At 46.1% G+C, this 18964-nt stretch overlaps 1 protein-coding gene across 1 annotated transcript in view; it reads left to right on the top strand.

The window, feature by feature from the left end:
- The first annotated feature begins 504 nt into the window (after nt 1-504).
- The window catches only part of efnb1 (ephrin-B1), a 59847-nt gene continuing 41387 nt past the window's right edge, over nt 505-18964 (top strand). Inside the window, exon 1 of the mRNA XM_054597775.1 lies at nt 505-1730. Coding sequence (XP_054453750.1) covers nt 1615-1730 — 116 coding nt within the window. The 5' untranslated portion in view covers nt 505-1614. The remainder of the gene's footprint in view (nt 1731-18964) is intronic.

The raw sequence follows: 18964 nt of genomic DNA, 5'->3' as shown, positions 1-18964 counted from the left end.
GACAAAGTTTTTTTTTTTTTTTATATCCATTAGGCACTTTTACACACAAGCTCCCAACAGCCTGTCACGCTAGTTTCGATCACCACAGCTTTCAGTATGACGACTAACCCCAAAGTCCAATACAATTTGGGTCGATTGCCCGGGCCAGGGTGGAGGTGGTGGTGGTGGTGGTGGGGGGTGGTGGGGGTCAACCCAATAACAGCCACCCTCCCCTAGCTGCCTCATCACCCCTCCCTCCCTCCCTCCACGTCCCCATGAATGCCCCCCCCCCCCCCCCCGCATCCAAGTCCGGACAGAGCGCTGTGATTGGCCGCGGCTCGCACGGTGGGCCGTCCCCCAGCAGAGCTGCTCTCCGGCTCGGGTTACAGTCGAGCTCGAGCCGCTGCACTCACCGGAGCACCGGAGAAGTGTGTTAACGCTACAAGATATATATATATATATATGTATATATGTGTGTATATATATATATATATATATATATATTCAATACGCCGGCGTGGAAATGTTGGTGAGCGGATTCAGGAGCCACGGAGCGGACTGACAGACAGGTCTGACCTCCCCCTCGGCACTTTTTCTCCCTCCCCTCCCCTGTGCCCGAGCAGCGAGAAAATACACGAGGAAGGACGTGCAGTGTCTTTTACGCACCGGCCACGCAGCATGTCCCAGGCGGACTAGAGAGAGAGAGACAGAGAGACAGAGAGAGAGAGAGAGAGAGAGAGAGAGAGAGAGAGAGAGAGAGAGAGAGAGGAGTACTTACAATAGAAACTCAATTCGTTCGCAGGAGAAGAATAGAGGAGAGAGAGAAAGAGGAGGAGGAGGAGGAGCGAAAGATAACACTGGAATGAAGTGGACCTCGGGATTCCCGGCGTGCTGCGGAGTTGTGACTGATGGATGAACGTGGCCATCTGTAGGTCTATAAACGGCGACAGGTACGGACACCACCGGGGCAGCCTCCACACAGACCCGGGGCAGCCTCCACACAGACCCGGAGCAGCCTCCACACAGACCCGGCGCAGCCTCCACACAGACCCGGGGCAGCCTCCACACAGACCCGGAGCAGCCTCCACACAGACCCGGAGCAGCCTCCACACAGACCCGGGGCAGCCTCCACACAGACCCGGGGCAGCGCTCCATCGGCAGCCGCATCGCTAAATCCTATCTCTCCAACAAAAATAAATAATAAATCAACACAGATTGGTTGGATCCGTCTCATCGACACGTCAGAAGGGCTGTTTTCTCTGGTTTTTTTGTTGTTGTTTTTCTTTTATCGGTTCTGTGTCTCAGCCACAGGTCAACCAGGACACTCGGGTTCTGCTCTGCTCGCCCTCCCCAGATCCGACCCAGCACCGGGGGGGCTTTTCATCGCCAGTCTCTGCGGACAGTTCAGTCGAGGACACACCGTAGTGTCTGTAACAGATTTTTTATTTTTTATTTCCCCCCCCCAAAAAAAGGGTCGGACAGAAGGACATGTATCCGATAACGACCTCACATGCTCCCGACTGATCGCTGCTCACCTTCCCACCGGGCGAACCGCAGATAGAGGCTGCCAGGCGCACCGCGTCCGACGCTCCTGAGTTTTCTCGGCTCGCTTGTCCGTACGCTGACCGATCAAGAATGGCGGGACTCGGTTGTTGGAAGTATTACCTCTGGATCTTTATTTTAATGTGCAGGTCGGCGTTAACCTCGGCCAAATCGCTGGAGACTATAATCTGGAGCTCGCAGAATTCCAAGTAAGTCTCGTATTTCATTTTTTTTCCTTTGGTACCAGCATGCCAAACTCTCTGGGTGTGTGCGTAATGGACGTCTTGACATTACGGGAAAAGTTGCCATTGTGTGCGAGCTGTGTGTTTCTAAATGCTCTGTTAAAAGGTAACATGATGCTTTTGGTTGTAATTGTCATTTCTGCGCCGAGCAGTTTCGTCTTGATTTATTTCCCAACACTAAAGAAACACAGTAGGTGCAGGCTCCTACCATATACAGTAGGCCCCCGCTGTAATAGATGGTCATTATAGTCATTTATGGCAATATTACACGCCCCTGTTTATTCCCTTACAGGGGACAAAGTGCGCTTGGACACTTCACTTTATAGGCCTTCCTCAGAGTTGTGTGAGTTTGTCCACTTCTTCCCTGTAATTTCTTTGTAATTTATGCAATTAGCTGAATGGATGACAAAAGTCGTGAAAAGCATGCCAAGTGTGTCAAGGTGTGGTCCAGTTACCTGGATCCAGGAGGTTTCTCCTCTCAAGGGGGCCCTGAACATGGGCTGCTTGCCTTCTCGTGAGGGGCCACACTGAGTCCCAACTCTCCCGAGTTTGACTTTAAGTTCACCCACAATTGTGTGTGCTGAAATGGTTTCACATATCAGAAGAAGAAATGCTTGAAAGAAATGACAACAATTTTCTCTTTTTTTTCCTGGCTTGGATCCAGACCTAAATTTTGCTGGAGCAAGTTTCTCAAAAGCAAAGCAGTTGAAGCCAGACATATTTCTTTTTTTTTTTCTTCCACTCCTAAAGATTCATTTTATTCCCATCGAAACAAGCAAAGTGAGCCCAGACTGCTGATAATAAAATACGCTCTGGTAACAATTATCACCCACTTAAGACTTGACTCCCACATTTGCATGGTGTTGGAAGGCATTCATAAGGGGAAAATAAACTAAATGTAGGAGGGGAAAAAAAACAACCTCTCTCTCCTGTATTTCTGTACGGTGCCGAGCCGAGGAGCTGACCTTCATTTGAGCTCGCTGCACCGAGGGGAAATGGAGAGTAGCTCGACCAGCTTATAACTAGAACTTACTCATTCAAGTGAATCCATGATTTATCCCCCAAATGTCAGGTGTCATAGGAGCTCGTTGTGCAGTCAGTAGGTTTGAATATTGCTGCCATGTTCACTGGAGTGTGTGTGTGTGTGTGTGTGTGTGTGTGTGTGTGTGTGTGTGTGTGTGTGTGTGTGTGTGTGTGTGTGTGTGTGTGTGTGGCCCGGTCCTAATGGTGAGACTACTACGGCCCATCAGCTTTTATTTGCCTATATGGCTGCAGAGGTAGTGGAACAATGAGCATCATCAGACACAGATCTGACACCAAAAAAAAAAAAAAAACCTCACTTTGTGTCAGTCATGGGCAGGCAAATGCAAAAAAATGCAAAAAAAATGTAAAAAAAAGCAGGGAGACATTTATTGATTGATGATGTCACCTGCTGGGTATGTCTTCGAAGGTTACCACGCCAGTTTAGAGACTGGGAAGATCATTTCTCCATGTGTTCCACCTTGTTAAATCCCCCCACCCCCCAACTGCTATTTCATAAAGTTCACAGTGGAACAATAATGCACTCTGCAAAGTGTTCCTCGCAACCTAATTATCCCGCTGCTCCACGCTTAGAAAACAAAAGACAATTATCGCGCTGTGTGCAGGCTTTGCAATAACAAAAGACAAACCTGTTTTTCTCCTGAAATGTATCTGTCAGCAGCGGCGTCTGAGAGGCAATAAAAGAAAAAAGAAAAAAAAAGAAAAAGGGGAATACTTGTGCAACAATCAGCATCTGTCTTCACTGTTTGTTGTTTTAAACTCCATCTCTCTGCCTCCTCCTATATTACTCCATAGTGATAACACACTCACAGGGAGGGCGAGAGAGAGAGAGAGAGAGAGGCCTATAGAAATGTACAGTACACTATCTGGTGACTTATCTAGATTTATGATGTCTTACTTCCTGTTCTCACTTTGGGGAGCACTGCTGCCTCAGCTAATAAATTAATCTGGTCCTCTTCTTGCACACTGTGCCACGTACACACCGAATATAACAATACCAGTGGCTCCCTACAGGCCATGAGTTATGACACAAAGTGTGGGGAAACCAGCAGGGTTTGAACCACTATGGTGCCTTTTATATGTGTGTGTTTTGAGGCCTATGTGCGGCTGTTGTTATGGATTTCCATGTGAGGATGCTATCACTCCCGCTCCTCCATTATCAATAACCGGGGTTTGCTTAATTGATTTCCTCCCAGCGTGCTTGAACAGGCAACATATATCATCACCGTAGCGCCGTCTGGAAAGATGAGGCAAGAAGATGAAGAAGAAGAAGAAGAAGAAACATCCCTGAATTTTTTTGTTTTGCTGCAGGATGTATCGGACCTTTTTGATATTTAATTTGAAGCCGGATGAGTGAAAATGGCGAGGAGGGTAAAGGGGGCGGCGATAAGGGTGGGGTGTTCGGGTGGAGGAGCAGCCGAGCAGAAGGAGGCTGGATGTGTCAACGTCCTCGGCCGGTAAAGAAGCGTCTAACATTTGATCAGAGCAAAATCGGATTAGTTCTCATTTAGCTGAGTGGGATTACGCCCTGAAAATGTCACTTTGTTATGACTGATCACGTCCCGTCGGTTTGGCTGAAGCAAGCACTGCATACTACACTCGCACACACACACACACACACACACACACACACACACACACACACACACACACACACACACACACACACACACACACACACACACACACACACCTCACACACACACTCACACAGTGTGCTCAGGAATTCTCCAGTTGATGCCAATTTAAAGCTAATCTGACAAGGTTGCTATGAGTGGTTCCTGCACGTCCTCTAACCCTCCTTTGCTAATATTTACCCCATGATCTGAAAACCACCGCGGCCTGTTTGCAGCAGCTCAGGAGACAAACAAAATGATGGGAGGGAGGTGGAAAAAAAAACCGTGCTCGCACACACCTCTGAAAACACACACAGGCCACGGATCTGGCCGGGAGTCTGCTGCACTGGTTTTGAACTCCTGGCCGTTTCGCAGAGGCATGGAAACAGTTTGCAGACATTTCTTGGCCCCTGTGTTGCGTTTGAAGCCCACAAAAGAGCACAAAATAGCATAACGGTGGAGAGAGAGAGGCGTTTGTGTTGATGAAAGTCGGCTCAAGCCTCTGTTGCTGCGGGTCTTTACTTACTCATCTTATTTTGCTGTCCGCTGACCTCAGCTGCCTGGCTCTCAGCTTAAATCTTGGCTGGTTCGGTTCATAATGTGCGTGCATGCTTTAAAGGTTCAGGGAGTTTGACGATGATTAAGTTGGATTTGAATACCACTGTGATATTTAGCAAAACATGTTTATTTATTTTTATTCTGTCGTGAAAGAGAACATTTCTTAAGAGGGGGAAAATAAAACAACAAGTTTAAAATGATGAGGTGGCAAGTGAAATACATTTTCAAACCAACCATAATTATATTCGGCAGCTATTAGGAGAAAGGGTGCACAGAAGGCCTAATTAAAGTTCAAGTTTTGTTTTCACAATTAGCTTTTTACGATAAGGTAATTGGGGCTAAAACTAAAGAAACGTTTTTACTGCGAAGTAATTAGGGAAAAAACAAACGTCTCCCTTATCTTTGTTTTTAGAGCCAGATCCAATCAGAGCAATTTCTTTTTTTTTTTTTAAAAGGTTCTGTTCTCGTACACGGAGCGACCTTTGACTCTGCAAAGTGGTGTGTTAAGAAACGCTTCGCTGAGCTGACATTTGAATATGTAACAAGGATTTCTCTAGGAGCTTTTTTTTAAAGAAAACAAACCGCTGCTGCGAATAACTTGAAACTGCCGCAACCTGTCGAACGAGAGGAGTCTGTTGAAACTTTGGGGACTAAGAACAGGAACAGTATTCGGCTCTTTGCAGAGCGGCCCGGTGGAACGTTCCTCTTCTCCTGCCGCTCGCTGCAGCGTGGGTCACCACTGAGAGGGGTCAGGGGCCTGTTTTTGTTTCTTCCCCGCTGCTTGCCCCCTTTTACCCCTACCGATACACCTTCTCTCTCCCCCTGCTTCCCAGAGTCCCCCCCCCCCCTCCCCCTCCTTCTCCCCCTTTAGACTCTGATCGTGTTTCCCTCTGATAAAGATCTCATTACACACAGAGAGGACTCAGAGCCTGAGCCCCACTCAGAGAGAAAGAGCGATGGGGCTGACCAATGAGAAATACTTCTGGAGAGCAACTGGCCCTCGGTGCTGTAAAGGCACCCTGTGTCTCACTCCGAGGACAGCTGCGTTTGCTTTTACGTGTGTGCACTTCTGTGTCGACATGTCTGTTGTTTCAGCGGCGCGTAACGACAGATTCTTCGTTTGGTTAGCGTCGCGAGGAACCTGGGCCCGGCCGAGGGGTTTAGATTATTTTCAGGGGGAAAAATGCAGTTTTTTTCCATCATGTTTTTTTCGCTCCAGATGGACTCACTTTATCCGCTGGTGGTTTTGACTGCCACATCACTGAAAACTGATCATTCTGCTTTCTGTGTGTATTATTGACGCGTTCATTTTCTGTATATTCGAGCAGCCGGGGAACGGCTTTCGTTCCCCGGCTTCGGGGGCATTTGCAACTAATTTTTTTGTTTGTTTTTTAGTTTTTTTCTCGTGTGTATGTTTGTGATCGCAACTGTCCCCCATGACCCAGAGCTACAGTTGGATTTCTTTCAAGACATATCATAGTGACTGATTCCCAACTGGGGCAACAGCTGAATGTAATCAGTCAGTTGGCAGACCAGCTGGAAAGATAATTCAATTTATCAGTTAGTTGATCAAAAACAATCAAATTTGATTATCGACCCCGGGCAAGGACAATATTGATAAAAACTATTTCATTACTGTATGTAATTAATGTATCACAATATCAAAATATTGTGATACATTTGTAATTTATAGAAACTCGGTTGTGAAACAGTTTGTGACCGCCCTGTTTGTGGCTAAACTTGCCAGACAGGAATGTCTGGAAAGTTCTTTAGGTTTATCTTGGGAATTAAAAACCCGCCAGGTGGATACCTGATGAGATACCTGATGAGATACCTCATCACGTTGATGAAACAATCTGGTTAATACAACCAGGGAGATGCCACAACAGAAAGACTACTTTAGAATTTTCCTTGCATGATATTTGACTAAATGATATTTGACTAAATGATTCATCAGTTAACCAATAAAGCAATAGACCTATAAATCAATAAAGGAAGTCATTGTTAGTTTACGCCCTTGAAAAGACAATGAACTCAAATTTATCTTCATTTTGACAACCAGAGATTGAAACTACTCGACTGCTCATATGGGTGTGACGGACATTAGGCTTAGGTTGTCTGCTGTGAGTCACAGAAAAGTATTACAAACTTTTGGCCTTCTCAACATCATAGCTTTGGTAATAAAAGTGACGTGGGCCAAAACAAACACAAGTAATTGATATCTGGACTTTATGTGGTGCAATAATTCCAAGTGCAATTATTTAGCAAAAAAAGAGCTCTGTTAATTTTTATCCAATTTATTTGCTCATGCTACAATTGAAGCACACACAGTCTCGTATGAAAGGGACAAGTATAAGCTTATGGTGGTGAATGAGTGCTTGAGAGTGCATGTCGGTGTGCCATTGTTCTTTGTCCAGCCACAGAGGAGCATTAAGGAAGTGTTAGAAGCGTGCCAGTGTGCCCCTGTGAAAGTGTTGAGGGCCGAGCGGTGGACGAGTGTGGAGTGGCTGAACAGTGGCAGCCTTACAGGCGGCTAGCGACCCGGCTTCATTAGACGGAGGCCTGGCTGGCAGCAACCAGGAAGTTCCCATCAGCTCCAGCTCTGCCAAGCAGAGGCACAGGCTGCTGGAAAGCTTCCCTTCAGATTTTTCTTTCGCGTCGTTCTCGCCCCGCGCTTTAGCTGAATCAAGTAAAAGAAAAATTAAAAAAATTTAAATAAAAAAAAAAAATGGTAGGGATGCAGAGGTACAGGAAGTGGGGAGGGGGGGAAAAGTTGGGCAAAAGCGGGGAAAAGTCTGCCTTTTGTTTGCCATCTTACTTCTTTTGCATAAGAGCAGTTGAAAATAAGGGGATTAAACAGGGGAGGAAAGGAAGCTAATGTAGAGCGTTGAAATGCAGCCCTGGGCTCAACCGCACATCCTTTCAGTCCAGCGTGGAGCTCCCAGATTACTTCCATGTGTCAGTGCGAGGGGGAAAGAGAGGGAGGAAAGAAGAAAGGGGGACGCGGAGAGAGAGAGAGAGTTGAGCGATTTGAAAAGCAAGCGGACTTGAATTGGTGGAGATCAGCGGCGGTGTGGGACAGTGGAACGGATCTGTGTGACAGCCATCTCTAAAACCATTACCCCTGCGGCTCCGACTCAGGAACTCGTAACCTCCTCCTCTGGACTGACCTCATAGACTTAACTCTTTCTCAGAGAACCCCTCTGTGCTGGGGAGGCGGACCTCATCAGTCGCCGGGCCCAAACAGCGGGGCAGGCAACCTTAACAGCCAGCTGCAGTACAAGACGTCATGAGATGTCACCGGCATACAGGCAGCGAGGGATCTGTTTCCCCCAGTTTGTGGCACTCGAAAGAATTTTAGGAGAAGGATTGAATTTAATGTGCCAGGACTTAGAGGTGGGACTAGGAGTGAACGTTTATTAATAAATAAATTAAAAAAAGGTTATAAAATTATAATGCTATAGTACAGAATTATTTATTAATTTCCTAAGAGCTGAAGAGCATAATTTCAGAAAAAAACTAATTAAAAGTCTACTTACTAGCTATACAAGTAATATACAAGTAATTTCACTGGCTTTCTCTTGAGCTTTCAATTGCTTCTTCAAAATTACATAAAGTGTATTAGACAAAATAGTTTTAGCTCAAGGACCACTTACTAGCTTTGCTAGTCATTTTACTAGCCTTTTCTGGAGCTTTCAAATGTATCTAAATAAGTATAGAAGACCTCCTCTTAAAAGTGACTGGATTGATTTTCTAGCTTACTAGGACTTTTCAACAACATCTTCAAAGTAAAAAAGGAAAATACATATTTATTTAAATTTAAAATAATCTCAACTCGAGGTCCACTTTCTACCTTTTAGTAGTTAATATTACTTTTCTGGAGCTTTCAACCACCTAAAAAAAAAATTACTAAAAATATATTTGACAAAGGAAAAAAAAGGTCCATTTACAAGCTTTACTAGTAAATTAACCTTTTTCTTCTTTAGCTTTTAACCACCTCTAATCTACAAAATTTCTAAAAGTATTGTAAACCAAAAACTAACAGACAAACAAAAACCCAACCAGATCCTTACTTTAGGTTAATTTACTAACTTTGATAGTCATTTTCTTTAGCTTTTTTTGGGGCCTCTCATGAAGCATACTCTATCTACCAATAAAGGATTATCTTACCTCTTATCTTATCTGCTGAGGAAGACCATGACATGCGGTGAACTTATTTTTGTCAAAATGGAGGCAAACTTTTGAGGTAAATTAACTTTTACGTGCCACAAAAAATATTATTTTCTGTTCCAAAAATAATGTCACTCAAGATTAATATAATATAATATAATATAATTTAATTTAAAAAAATCATATTATTGAACCACTTACCCGAATGGCTCCTTAAGTGGAACTTTACTTTTGTAACAGATATTATCTTACAAGTAGACACTGGATGAGGCATGACCATACCCAACCAGCTCTGAACATATCATTAATGATCATCATGAAGCGCTTTGTTCACTGTTATGGGTACACTAATGGAGTGACAGTGTAATTGAATGGAGTGCTAGGATAATAGAATGATAAAGTAATGGAATAGTGTGGTAGCGGCCTCCCATTTCCCCAAGGGACACCCCCTGTAAGTGTGTCAGTGTGGCAGATGGGCGGTCTGTAACATCCCCCCTCCCCCACGTTAATTATAAAGCATCATAATCCATCTATGGCATACAGGGGCAGGACATGGAGACTATTAGGGCCAGCGTGGAAATGGCACAGTGTATAATCCTCAGGACTTTACCACTATTAGGCTCCCCAGGCATCAAGCAAAAAAAACACTCATTTCTGCTGTAATCTTGTTTGAGAATTCCCTTTATTACACTATGTGTGTGTGTGTGGTGTGTGTGTGTGTGTGTGTGTGTGTGTGTGTGTGTGTGTGTGTGTGTGTGTGTGTGTGTCTCTTTTAAACGTGTGTCCCACATTTTCAGATGTTAACTGGAAGTTTGATTTATCTCAGATTTTTTTTCTCTCCCCTACTTCATCTTTTTTTTCCCACCATGCCCTCAGGCAAGACGGACAACCCCAAAAAAGCATTGGAGTTTATGTGTGTGTGTGTGTGTGTGTGTGTGTGTGTGTGTGCATACCAGTGTGTGTGTATGCACGCCTCCGTTAACCCATTCTGCCAAGTCTTGGCTCAGCCTTTTCTAAGCAAACTCCCAGCATGATCCCGGTTCCCCCTTGTGCTGGTGAGAGGAGCTGGAAGAAAAGGCCTGTGGGACTCCCGCTGCTCCCAGGCCCGGCCCTGGCCCCTCCGCCCACGAGGGCCGGTCCTGGGATTTGCTGCGCGCCGGGGCTCTGTGTGGCAGCTGTGACTGACGCTTCAATCGCCTCTCCCTGGGACACCCCAGCGCAACCCTGCATTCCCTTTCACACCTCGGAAACGGGGGGGAAAAGACAATTACACACATATTCAGTAACCTCCCTCTCCCAGTCTCTCCGCTAGTCCTGCATCTCTGATGTGCGGCCATTTACCAGATCTATGAGGAAAAAAAAAAAGCATTTCTAAAGTTTCTGTGTTTTGCAAATGGAGCCCTTCTAAACAACTTGCAAATTAGTTTAGCTGTCTGGCCGGCCTGTCTGCAATTTTATTATGTATCTAAAGTTGCTCTTGTTTATTTAATCTTTTCCGAGTAGTCCTCTCCCTAAGTAAACAGCAGAACTCGGCTATTTCCTTTTGCATTTCCCTTGATATTCAGAAAATGTAAGTAATGGAAAAAGATTTGAGCCTAAAAGTGGAGTTAATGCTATCATGTATGGATTGTCAGTAAATTGAGTTTGTCTCTGGGCCATTGGCGCAGGGACTCGTAAGCCAGCGGGATTTAAGTCTCTTAATTGAATTATTTTGATTGCCGACTTGATTGATGGAGTCAGATGTGGAGCGGTTTTTTTTCTTTAGTTTTTTTGTCCAACTAATTCCTCTTCCAATAGAGCCATTCCAGACAGATACAATAGGAACTTGCAATCAATCACAACTGAGCATTTGGTTTGGGAGAGAAATGTGCCTGCCATCAAGAGTCCGAGTTCCACAAGTCATGCAGGCAACGTAAAAAACCCAACAATGACATCAGATATAGAGCACTCTAAAGTCTAATCTTCCCATAATGCCACGCTAAACCCCACAGAGACCCACGGCAGGGAGAAAGGCTTTTTTTATGCCCCACCGCCGCTCCTCCTCCCATGGCCTCTGGCTCTCTGTGTGTGTGTCTGTGTGTGTGTGTTTGGTGTGTGTGTGTGTGTGTGTGTCTCCATGCATGTTGGGAAGAGAAAGAATTCAAGAGTGAATGGAGATGTCACTGTCAGACGCTGGCCTCCACATGAATCCGCTCCAGAATGGCCATATTGGCAGCTTGTGTCTGTGTGTGAGGGTGTGTATATGTGTGTGTGTGTGTGTGTGTTGAGTGAGAGAGTCTGTCGGGGGTCTGCCGTTTCCCCTCCACGCCGAGTTCTTACTGCCGTGATTGGAGCGCAGCAGGACGCAGGTCTATATTTCATCCCATTCATATGAGGGAGGCCGTTTCATCTCCCACACACATGTTTCCCATCAGACGTGTGTTTATTCTCCCCCATGATGTGCTCGACCATGGAAGCCTCTCATCTCTCCGATATTGGAAATGGGAGCGAAGGTCCGCTAAAGCAAACACAATATCCTCCAGCCTCTCCCCGACTGCTTTATGAACTATGCAGAGGATAAGACCGAAAGGCGTTGCGTTGACTCGGTTTAATGAGTAACCCTGGTAGTTTCTTCCTCTTAAGGCTCCGTAATATAATATCGCACGCTGTGATTTTAACTCGCTGATCTTAATGTGTGGCGCTCTCTTGCGTGCTCTGCCATCTCATCTTCCAATTTCTTAACCCCCCCCCTTGCACTGAGAAAAACTTTGGCTACTTTTAGCTACTCCCATCATCCTGTCTCTCAAGTACCCCATTGTGAAACATGACAGCCCGAAAAACCTCCGCCACATCACTCCTCTCTTCTCCTCTTCTGTCTCCGAGATGAAAGCTTTTTTCTTTCTGCAGACGAACCTCTGCGAGTCCTTTTTTCTTCTTCTTCTTCTTCTTCTTCTGCGCGCCAGGGCCCGGGCCTGTGTTGCTGCTTTTAGTCGCTCTGTTTGCTGCATTTTCTGATTTATTTATACACCTCTGATTGTTGCACCTCGCGCATGTCAAGGATTTGAAAGTCGGAAACCTTGCATGTGCATTATGCTGGCTGAGTCAAATTCTTATTTGAAATATACATGAATGCATGAATATATTCATTGCAGAGAAGCCCCCTTGTGCATCCGGGATAGTCTCATTTCCTGTAGTGGCCCTGCTCTGGAATGGAGTGGCGTGATCCTTGAAGGCGCCCCACATGCGGCCGCCGAATAGAGCCGCCTGGTGCACCTCTCGCACAATGGAGTGGCGAAGGGAAGGGAAATGATTTGGCTCCTCATTGGAGGGGGCTGCAGCAGTCGCTTCAAAGCCCCGTGTCTGGCTGAGGCTTTTAATCGGCCTTCTCTCTGCATTAGATGTGCGTCCTGTGATGAGCCTTTGAAGGGCGCGGGCAGTTCTGGTTGGTAGATTGCGATTGCATTGCACGGGTGTCCGGGTTTTTTTTGCGGCCTCGCCGAGAGACTTGCAAGTCGGCCGCCTTCTTTTTTTTTTTCCACCGCGCTCCCCGCTCAGTTTTGCTGAAGCAGGCCGGACTAAAACGTGTCGACCCCAAAGCAGCAATGTGACGAGGGAACAGCCGCTTAGTCACGTTTAGATGCACACACACACACACACACACGCACATGCATATGTATCGCAGTGGAAGGTGGTGTGGATGTGTGTGCAGCTGTGGTTGGCAGGGCTAAGGTTCGAGTGTGCCTTGCAGATGGCGGTAATAATGATCAGATAGCTCTTGTAATGGAGACGGCCCAGTTTGTAATGGCTTCCTAAAACAACACATGGAGCGCCTTTACGAGGCCACAATCCGCCCCGGTTATCACAGAGCAAACTGTGTGAATGAGAGTAGCGTCATGTCAAACAAGCTATTTATTAGCACGCATATCACACACACACACACACACACACACACAATTCGTTTTAATACCGAGCGGCTGCATCTTGCCTGCGCTCTGCTTGTTAAAGGCGAGTGTTATCAGAGGAGACACAGACTCCTGCTACACCAGTTAGGCCGTCCGCCCCTTTTACATCCGCCGTTAATGAGCCTAATGATGTGTGTCTCGCCGATTGCATCAGTCAATATGCTGTTCAATATGGGTTTTAGAAACCCACTGACAACTTAAGCATGTCCGCCTGGATAAGATCTCCCATCCGAAAGGAGGGGGGGGAGAAAGAAAGAGCAACTAATTTGTCTCGGATCGGATGGGACATGTGTTCGCTGTCTTTTACAATCATGAGCCCAGATTGTAAGCAGAGAATAGACTTGTCAGTCAAATTCTGTGATAAGAGGCTGCTTTTAAGACACAGAACGCAGCCGTGTTGTTAAAAACAACGCGTTCCCAGACATAAAAGCTCCCGACGCTCTCTTATATGGAGATCTATTGTTTGTTTGGTGTCGTTAGTTTGCAGCTCTTTTTTCGTCTTTCTGCTGTGTTTCCTTTTTGGTTATAGCGCGGTGGTTTATTTTCGGTTCCGTTTTTATGTTCCAGTAGGGGTTTAGTTGGGTTTTTTATTTCAGTTTATGTCAGGAGGTGTTTACTATGTTAGAGTCCGGGGACTTTCAGCTTTATGCTTTGTGGAGTTTAACAGTCTCTGTGTAGTGATTGCAGATGTGCCTTTCTTGTTTTTACCGCACCTTTTTTTTTTTTTACGGTGCATTTATTTTTTTGGCACATTAGTGCACCTTTTCAACACATGTACCTCAGATACCACTGGAAAAAAAAAAAAAAAAAAGTGCAGGCAGAGACCCCTGTGACACGGATAAAAGCTGGTTCTTTTATAAACCACACAGCGTTTGATTGATCTGTCCCGTGGTCTTGATCCCTGGGCTCGGCTGATTAAACCTATCCATCAGCTTCTCTTATCAGCTCCCTAACAGATCGACTGCAGGACACCGAACTAAAACCCCCGCATTGTTGTTACACAGAAAAAGTCAAAGGCTAAGGACAAGGAGGGGAGAGGTTTGCTCTTCTCTTCAAGGCCTTTTGAACAAAGAAAAAAAATCCCCCACTATGTTATTTTAAAGAAATGGCTCTTCTAAAAGGAAAGGTTTTGGAGATAAGTATCTTCCATGCTACGGTCATGAGTGTTCTGCGCTCACACGCTTGCTTTGTCGCACGTATTGCAATAACCTCCACAGGAGGTCGAACAGTGGCATTGCAGATTGTGACAAGAGTGTTTCCCCTCTAGTGGGAAATCAGAAAGTAATGTTTCCTGTCCGGAGCGTCGGCTCCCCGCTAGTGATGTGACCCTGCCCCCGGTCACGGCTCACACAGCCATCAGCCAGATAATGACATCTCTTTCACTGACAGGCTGTCATTCACATGCCTCAGCGTGCGGCGACACACACACACACACACACTGTTGGACGAATGCGCGGGGGGCTTGCCCTCGTGCTTTCTTTAAAAAAATAAATAAACGAAGGCAGACGAGCACGGCAGCCGTTATGAATCATCAGAAACGATTTGCAAGTCAAATATCCCGTTTCACGAGATGCGCCTGTTATTCTCTGAAATAAATGTTGTGTTTCTCATCTTCCGGGTGACTGTTAAAGCAGATGCATCAAGGCCTCTAAAACGTGGATGATTGCATGTCACTTTGCACTCATTTATCTGCAAGCATCCATTACCATCATGTTGTCAAGTCAACGAAAACGGCACAGGAACAGCCAGCAGATGGGCTTTGATTGTTCACAGATGTATGATTTTGGGAGAGTTTGTTGAAGGTAAAGCTTAAGACTGATCCTGAACGTCTTAAAGTACACCGATTTAAGATTCTTAACATCCGGAAAACAAACTAGTTCAAATAGTCTAACAAAAATTGACTCTCTTTGTCGGATAACGATCATATCACGTCCTGCATTGTCACTCAACTGCGTGTTGAAATCAGATGGTGGAAACTTGCAACTTTGCTGCCTTATCCAGAAACAATCAGCCCAAGTTTACATAGTCAGAATTTCCTGTTGTAAGAAGATGGTTTATTGAAATCCTGTTGCAGCACGCCCCGCAGAAGCAGGTGTGGACCTGCTGGCTCGCCTACTTGCCGCTAGTGTTTTAGGGGGGGGGGTGGGGGGTGGGGGGTGTGAACACTCCCCAAAATGCTTGACGGGAGAAAGTTGCATTCATGGCACATTCATTAACCTGGCATCTAGCTAATCTCCTAGCTAATTCATTTAGTCCTCCAAGCACTCCTGTGTATTAATATCCTCTCCGCGCTGCCTGCTCATGGGACGCGTTTCGGAGCGTAGCCATGGCGATGATTGTGTCATTACTTTGCAGTCAGATGAGTGATATCCCAAAGGGCCGTAGCTGGGTTGTCCGGGCCTGTTGAAGAAGGGGCTGATTAGAATTGCAAATGGCCGCCAAGTGTTGTGTTTATTGTGTGTCTCAATATTGGAGACAATCAGGCGAATCAAAGCCCTCAGCTGGAGAGATGGGACTGAGGCACGGTGGGCCTCTCTGGTTGGCACCGTGTCCTCAGTGCTTGCACAGTGCCCTCCCCTCCCTCCTCCCCCTGTTCTCCCTTCTTCTTCTCCCTGTTGCCCTCTCTCTCTCTCTCTCTCTCTCTCTCTCTCTCTGTCTCTCCTGGTCGACTCCGTCATGTGTGTACGTCCTGAAGTACGTCCTGAAGTACGTGGACACAGCTGTAAGGAAAGAGAAAGGGGGACAGAGAGGGCCACTAAATCCAGCGCACTCAATCATCTGTAGTGTGTCGCTTCCTCGCGCAGCTGAGAAATATTAAACACGCTTTATGATAATGAGAGCACGGGCGACGGACATAAATATCGGAGGCAAAGTGCTAAAGGATTAAAATGTCTTGTACGTTTGCTCATAACACAAATTTGTCTTCGTGGCTTCCTGAATCGTCGGAGACAGAATTATCAGCTTTTCATTAGCGGGATTCCTCCCCCCCCACCTGTCCCCCCCCACCTGTCCGCGATGAGGTATATGGAGTCGCATATTAAGGGCTCCTACATCTTCACATATCTCAATGCGGTGCCGCTGTCACGCCATGCAAATGGAGCCCACTGGCAGCGCGCCCTTTGTTATGGCTGGGTGACAGATTGTGGTGCAAAGTGCCCTAAACACACACTTTCACCGCAAATCACTCGCGAATTGTTCTCCCCCAACGATTGGCCATTACCCCATTATTGACTCATTCGTTTGTACAAGATTCGGCCAAATCCATCTGAAAGCCATCCAGCGCTGTTGTGCGAGACAGGAAGCTAGTGTTTTAGCTCACCGTGTAATTCACTCTGTCAGTCGCACACAGAGAGGCCTATCTTCTCTTCTTTCGCTACTGTTGGCTTTTAAAGAATGTATGTGTGTGTGTGTGTGTGTGTGTGTGTGTGTACTGTACAGGCACATGCGAGAATGTGCGCTCATGCATGCATACGTCCTTGTTGGAACAGAGGATAATTCCTCAGGTCATACACGTTCCCCTTATAGCACCGCATGACCAGTCACAACAGGCATGTGTGAGGCCCAGGTACGGACATGCACAGCGAACAGGTATCGCTTCAGGGTAACCACTGTGTAGACGTTTTACAGCGCCACACACGCTCTTTCTGGAGCTCTCACCGCTGTGGGCTAAATGAAAAAAAAAAGAAGTTAAAATAAGGAATGCGTTCGCACTCGACAGAAGTTGCTTTGCTAGATTTACTGTGAGTTTTTTTAACCACCACAGTTGAAAGAAAGGGAAGGGCCAGAAGCCATCGCAGGGCTCACGTGTCGATACGATCAAATGTCACCAGCCTCGAAAGGCAACAGTCAGTTGCATGTGCAGGGAGCTGCGGCTCACGGCCTGTTTAGACAGCGCTGTGCGTTGTCAAGCTTGACAAGCAGTTGATGAGAGATCCTTAGAATTGTGTATGTGTGTGTGTAAAGAGAAAAAAGAGAATGCTTGAGAGGGAGAGTGTGTGTCAGATCGCCGACGTGGCTCTTTGGGAGTGTGTGAAACTGAGGAGAGAGTTCATGAGGTGACATCTCGTCAGCTGTTTGACTTTCCCAGTTTCCCAGGGAAGCAGTTTCGAGAACAATGCAGATGAAAAACCACCAACCGACGACAATTGTAATACCACAAAAAAAGAAAAAAAACCACCCTGGCGCTGTTTGTTGGGGACTGAATTATTGCCGTTTCTTTCTCGGGATTGGAGACAGGGGGGAAATGTGTGACTGTCTGCACTGTGCTTGTAGCAGACACATATCACCTACCGGACTCCTCTAACCCATCCATCTCCCAGCACTGCTCACAATGGCAGGAATACATTAAAAAAGAGTCAGGAGGGAAGGGGACGCAAGATAAATATTGTGTTAGTATTTTCCCCTCCCTCTCCGCCGCGATTGTCTCTCCCACTGACAGATGAACAATGAAAGTATTGAACTTTGCTGCGTGCTATCTTTTACTTCTGGGTTCAGAACCGCGCTGTCAAAGCCAGACGCGTTCTGGCAGAGATTGATTGATTTGCTTTCTGCGCTCATGTCGGCCCTTTGTTCTACCAGGAAGGCTTTGCATTCTCTCCAGCGTCCCAGACTCTCTGTAGCTGTGTCACATTAACACCTGTTAACAACATACAGACTCGTACTATATTGATTATTATTATTATTATTGATTATTTCTATTAAGAAATATTAAAATATACCTGTTTGCTTTCTATCTGGCTGTTAGAGATACAATTTGTATATCTTTGTGATAAATATGAAGCTTAAGCCAGCAGTCAGTTAGCTTAGCTTAGCTTAAATGGTAGAGATAAGGGGAAAGGCAGCCTGGCTCTGTCCAAAAGTAACAAATTCTGCCTACCAGCGCCTGTAAAGCTCACATATTCACATGTTGTATCCCGTTTGTTTAATCAGTACAAAACCCGAAGTGTTAAACTGACACATAGCAGTGTTACTGGGTGGTGCCGGTCAGATTTTGTTACCTTCCTGCAGAGCCAGGCGAGCCCTTTCCCCTTGTTTTTTTTTTAGTCTTTAAGCTAAGCTAACCGCCGGCTGGCTCCAGCTTCATATTCACTGTACAGATATGTCAGCATTATCAGTCCTCTCATCTAACTCGAGGCAAGAAAGCGAATAAGTGCGTTTCACAAAATGTCAAATAGAAAAACCTCATTAGCAATGGATGTCAGGTTTGTTTGGGAGCCGTCTTGTGGCCGATCACTCGCTGATTGGATTCCCTGGACGGGTCGGTGCCAAAATACTGCTGAGCTGAGCGGGGCAACCGGAGCTGAGCACGAGTTTGCAAAAATTTGCTAACTTTAGCTGCAACCCTGGACTCTCATCCTCAATGAGCTTTTCACTTTGCTTCATTATGCAGTTTAAAACTCCCTCGAGTCATTTTTAACCATGCCGAGATAGGAAGGCAATTGTTGAAAATTGAATTTAACCATGACTGGCTCCAACTAAGCCAAAAAAAAAGAAAAAAGTGGAGCGTTGTGTGCGGTGTGTGCGTGCTCGTGTGTTTATTAGCACATGTGATGTGCTGATTGAGTAGAACCACTAAAGGACTGTTTTTACTGAGAAATGCTGTTCTGAGGTCTTATAATCTGATGGGGTCGGAGATATTCCAGAGCAGAAAATGGCTGCTGGGTAACAAACCCGGGCAAGCTGCTCGGGTTTGATAATGGCCGCGATTCCATGTCTCTCTAGTTTCTCCTCCGCTCTCCCCCAAGCGGGGAGTGAAGCACAATCGGGCGAGTGTGAGAGATGCTATTGTTCGTCCGGGAGGTTCTCCTGCTCTCTCTCCCCTCCTGCTCTGCTCGGCCCTGATTACAACCCCGCATCCTGGTCCAGCTCTCGGGTC

This window comes from Anoplopoma fimbria, chromosome 4 (genome assembly GCF_027596085.1).
Source record: "Anoplopoma fimbria isolate UVic2021 breed Golden Eagle Sablefish chromosome 4, Afim_UVic_2022, whole genome shotgun sequence".
Taxonomy (NCBI): domain Eukaryota; kingdom Metazoa; phylum Chordata; class Actinopteri; order Perciformes; family Anoplopomatidae; genus Anoplopoma; species Anoplopoma fimbria.
Note: the sequence above shows the minus strand (reverse complement) of the source record. Positions and strands in the feature narration are given on the sequence as shown.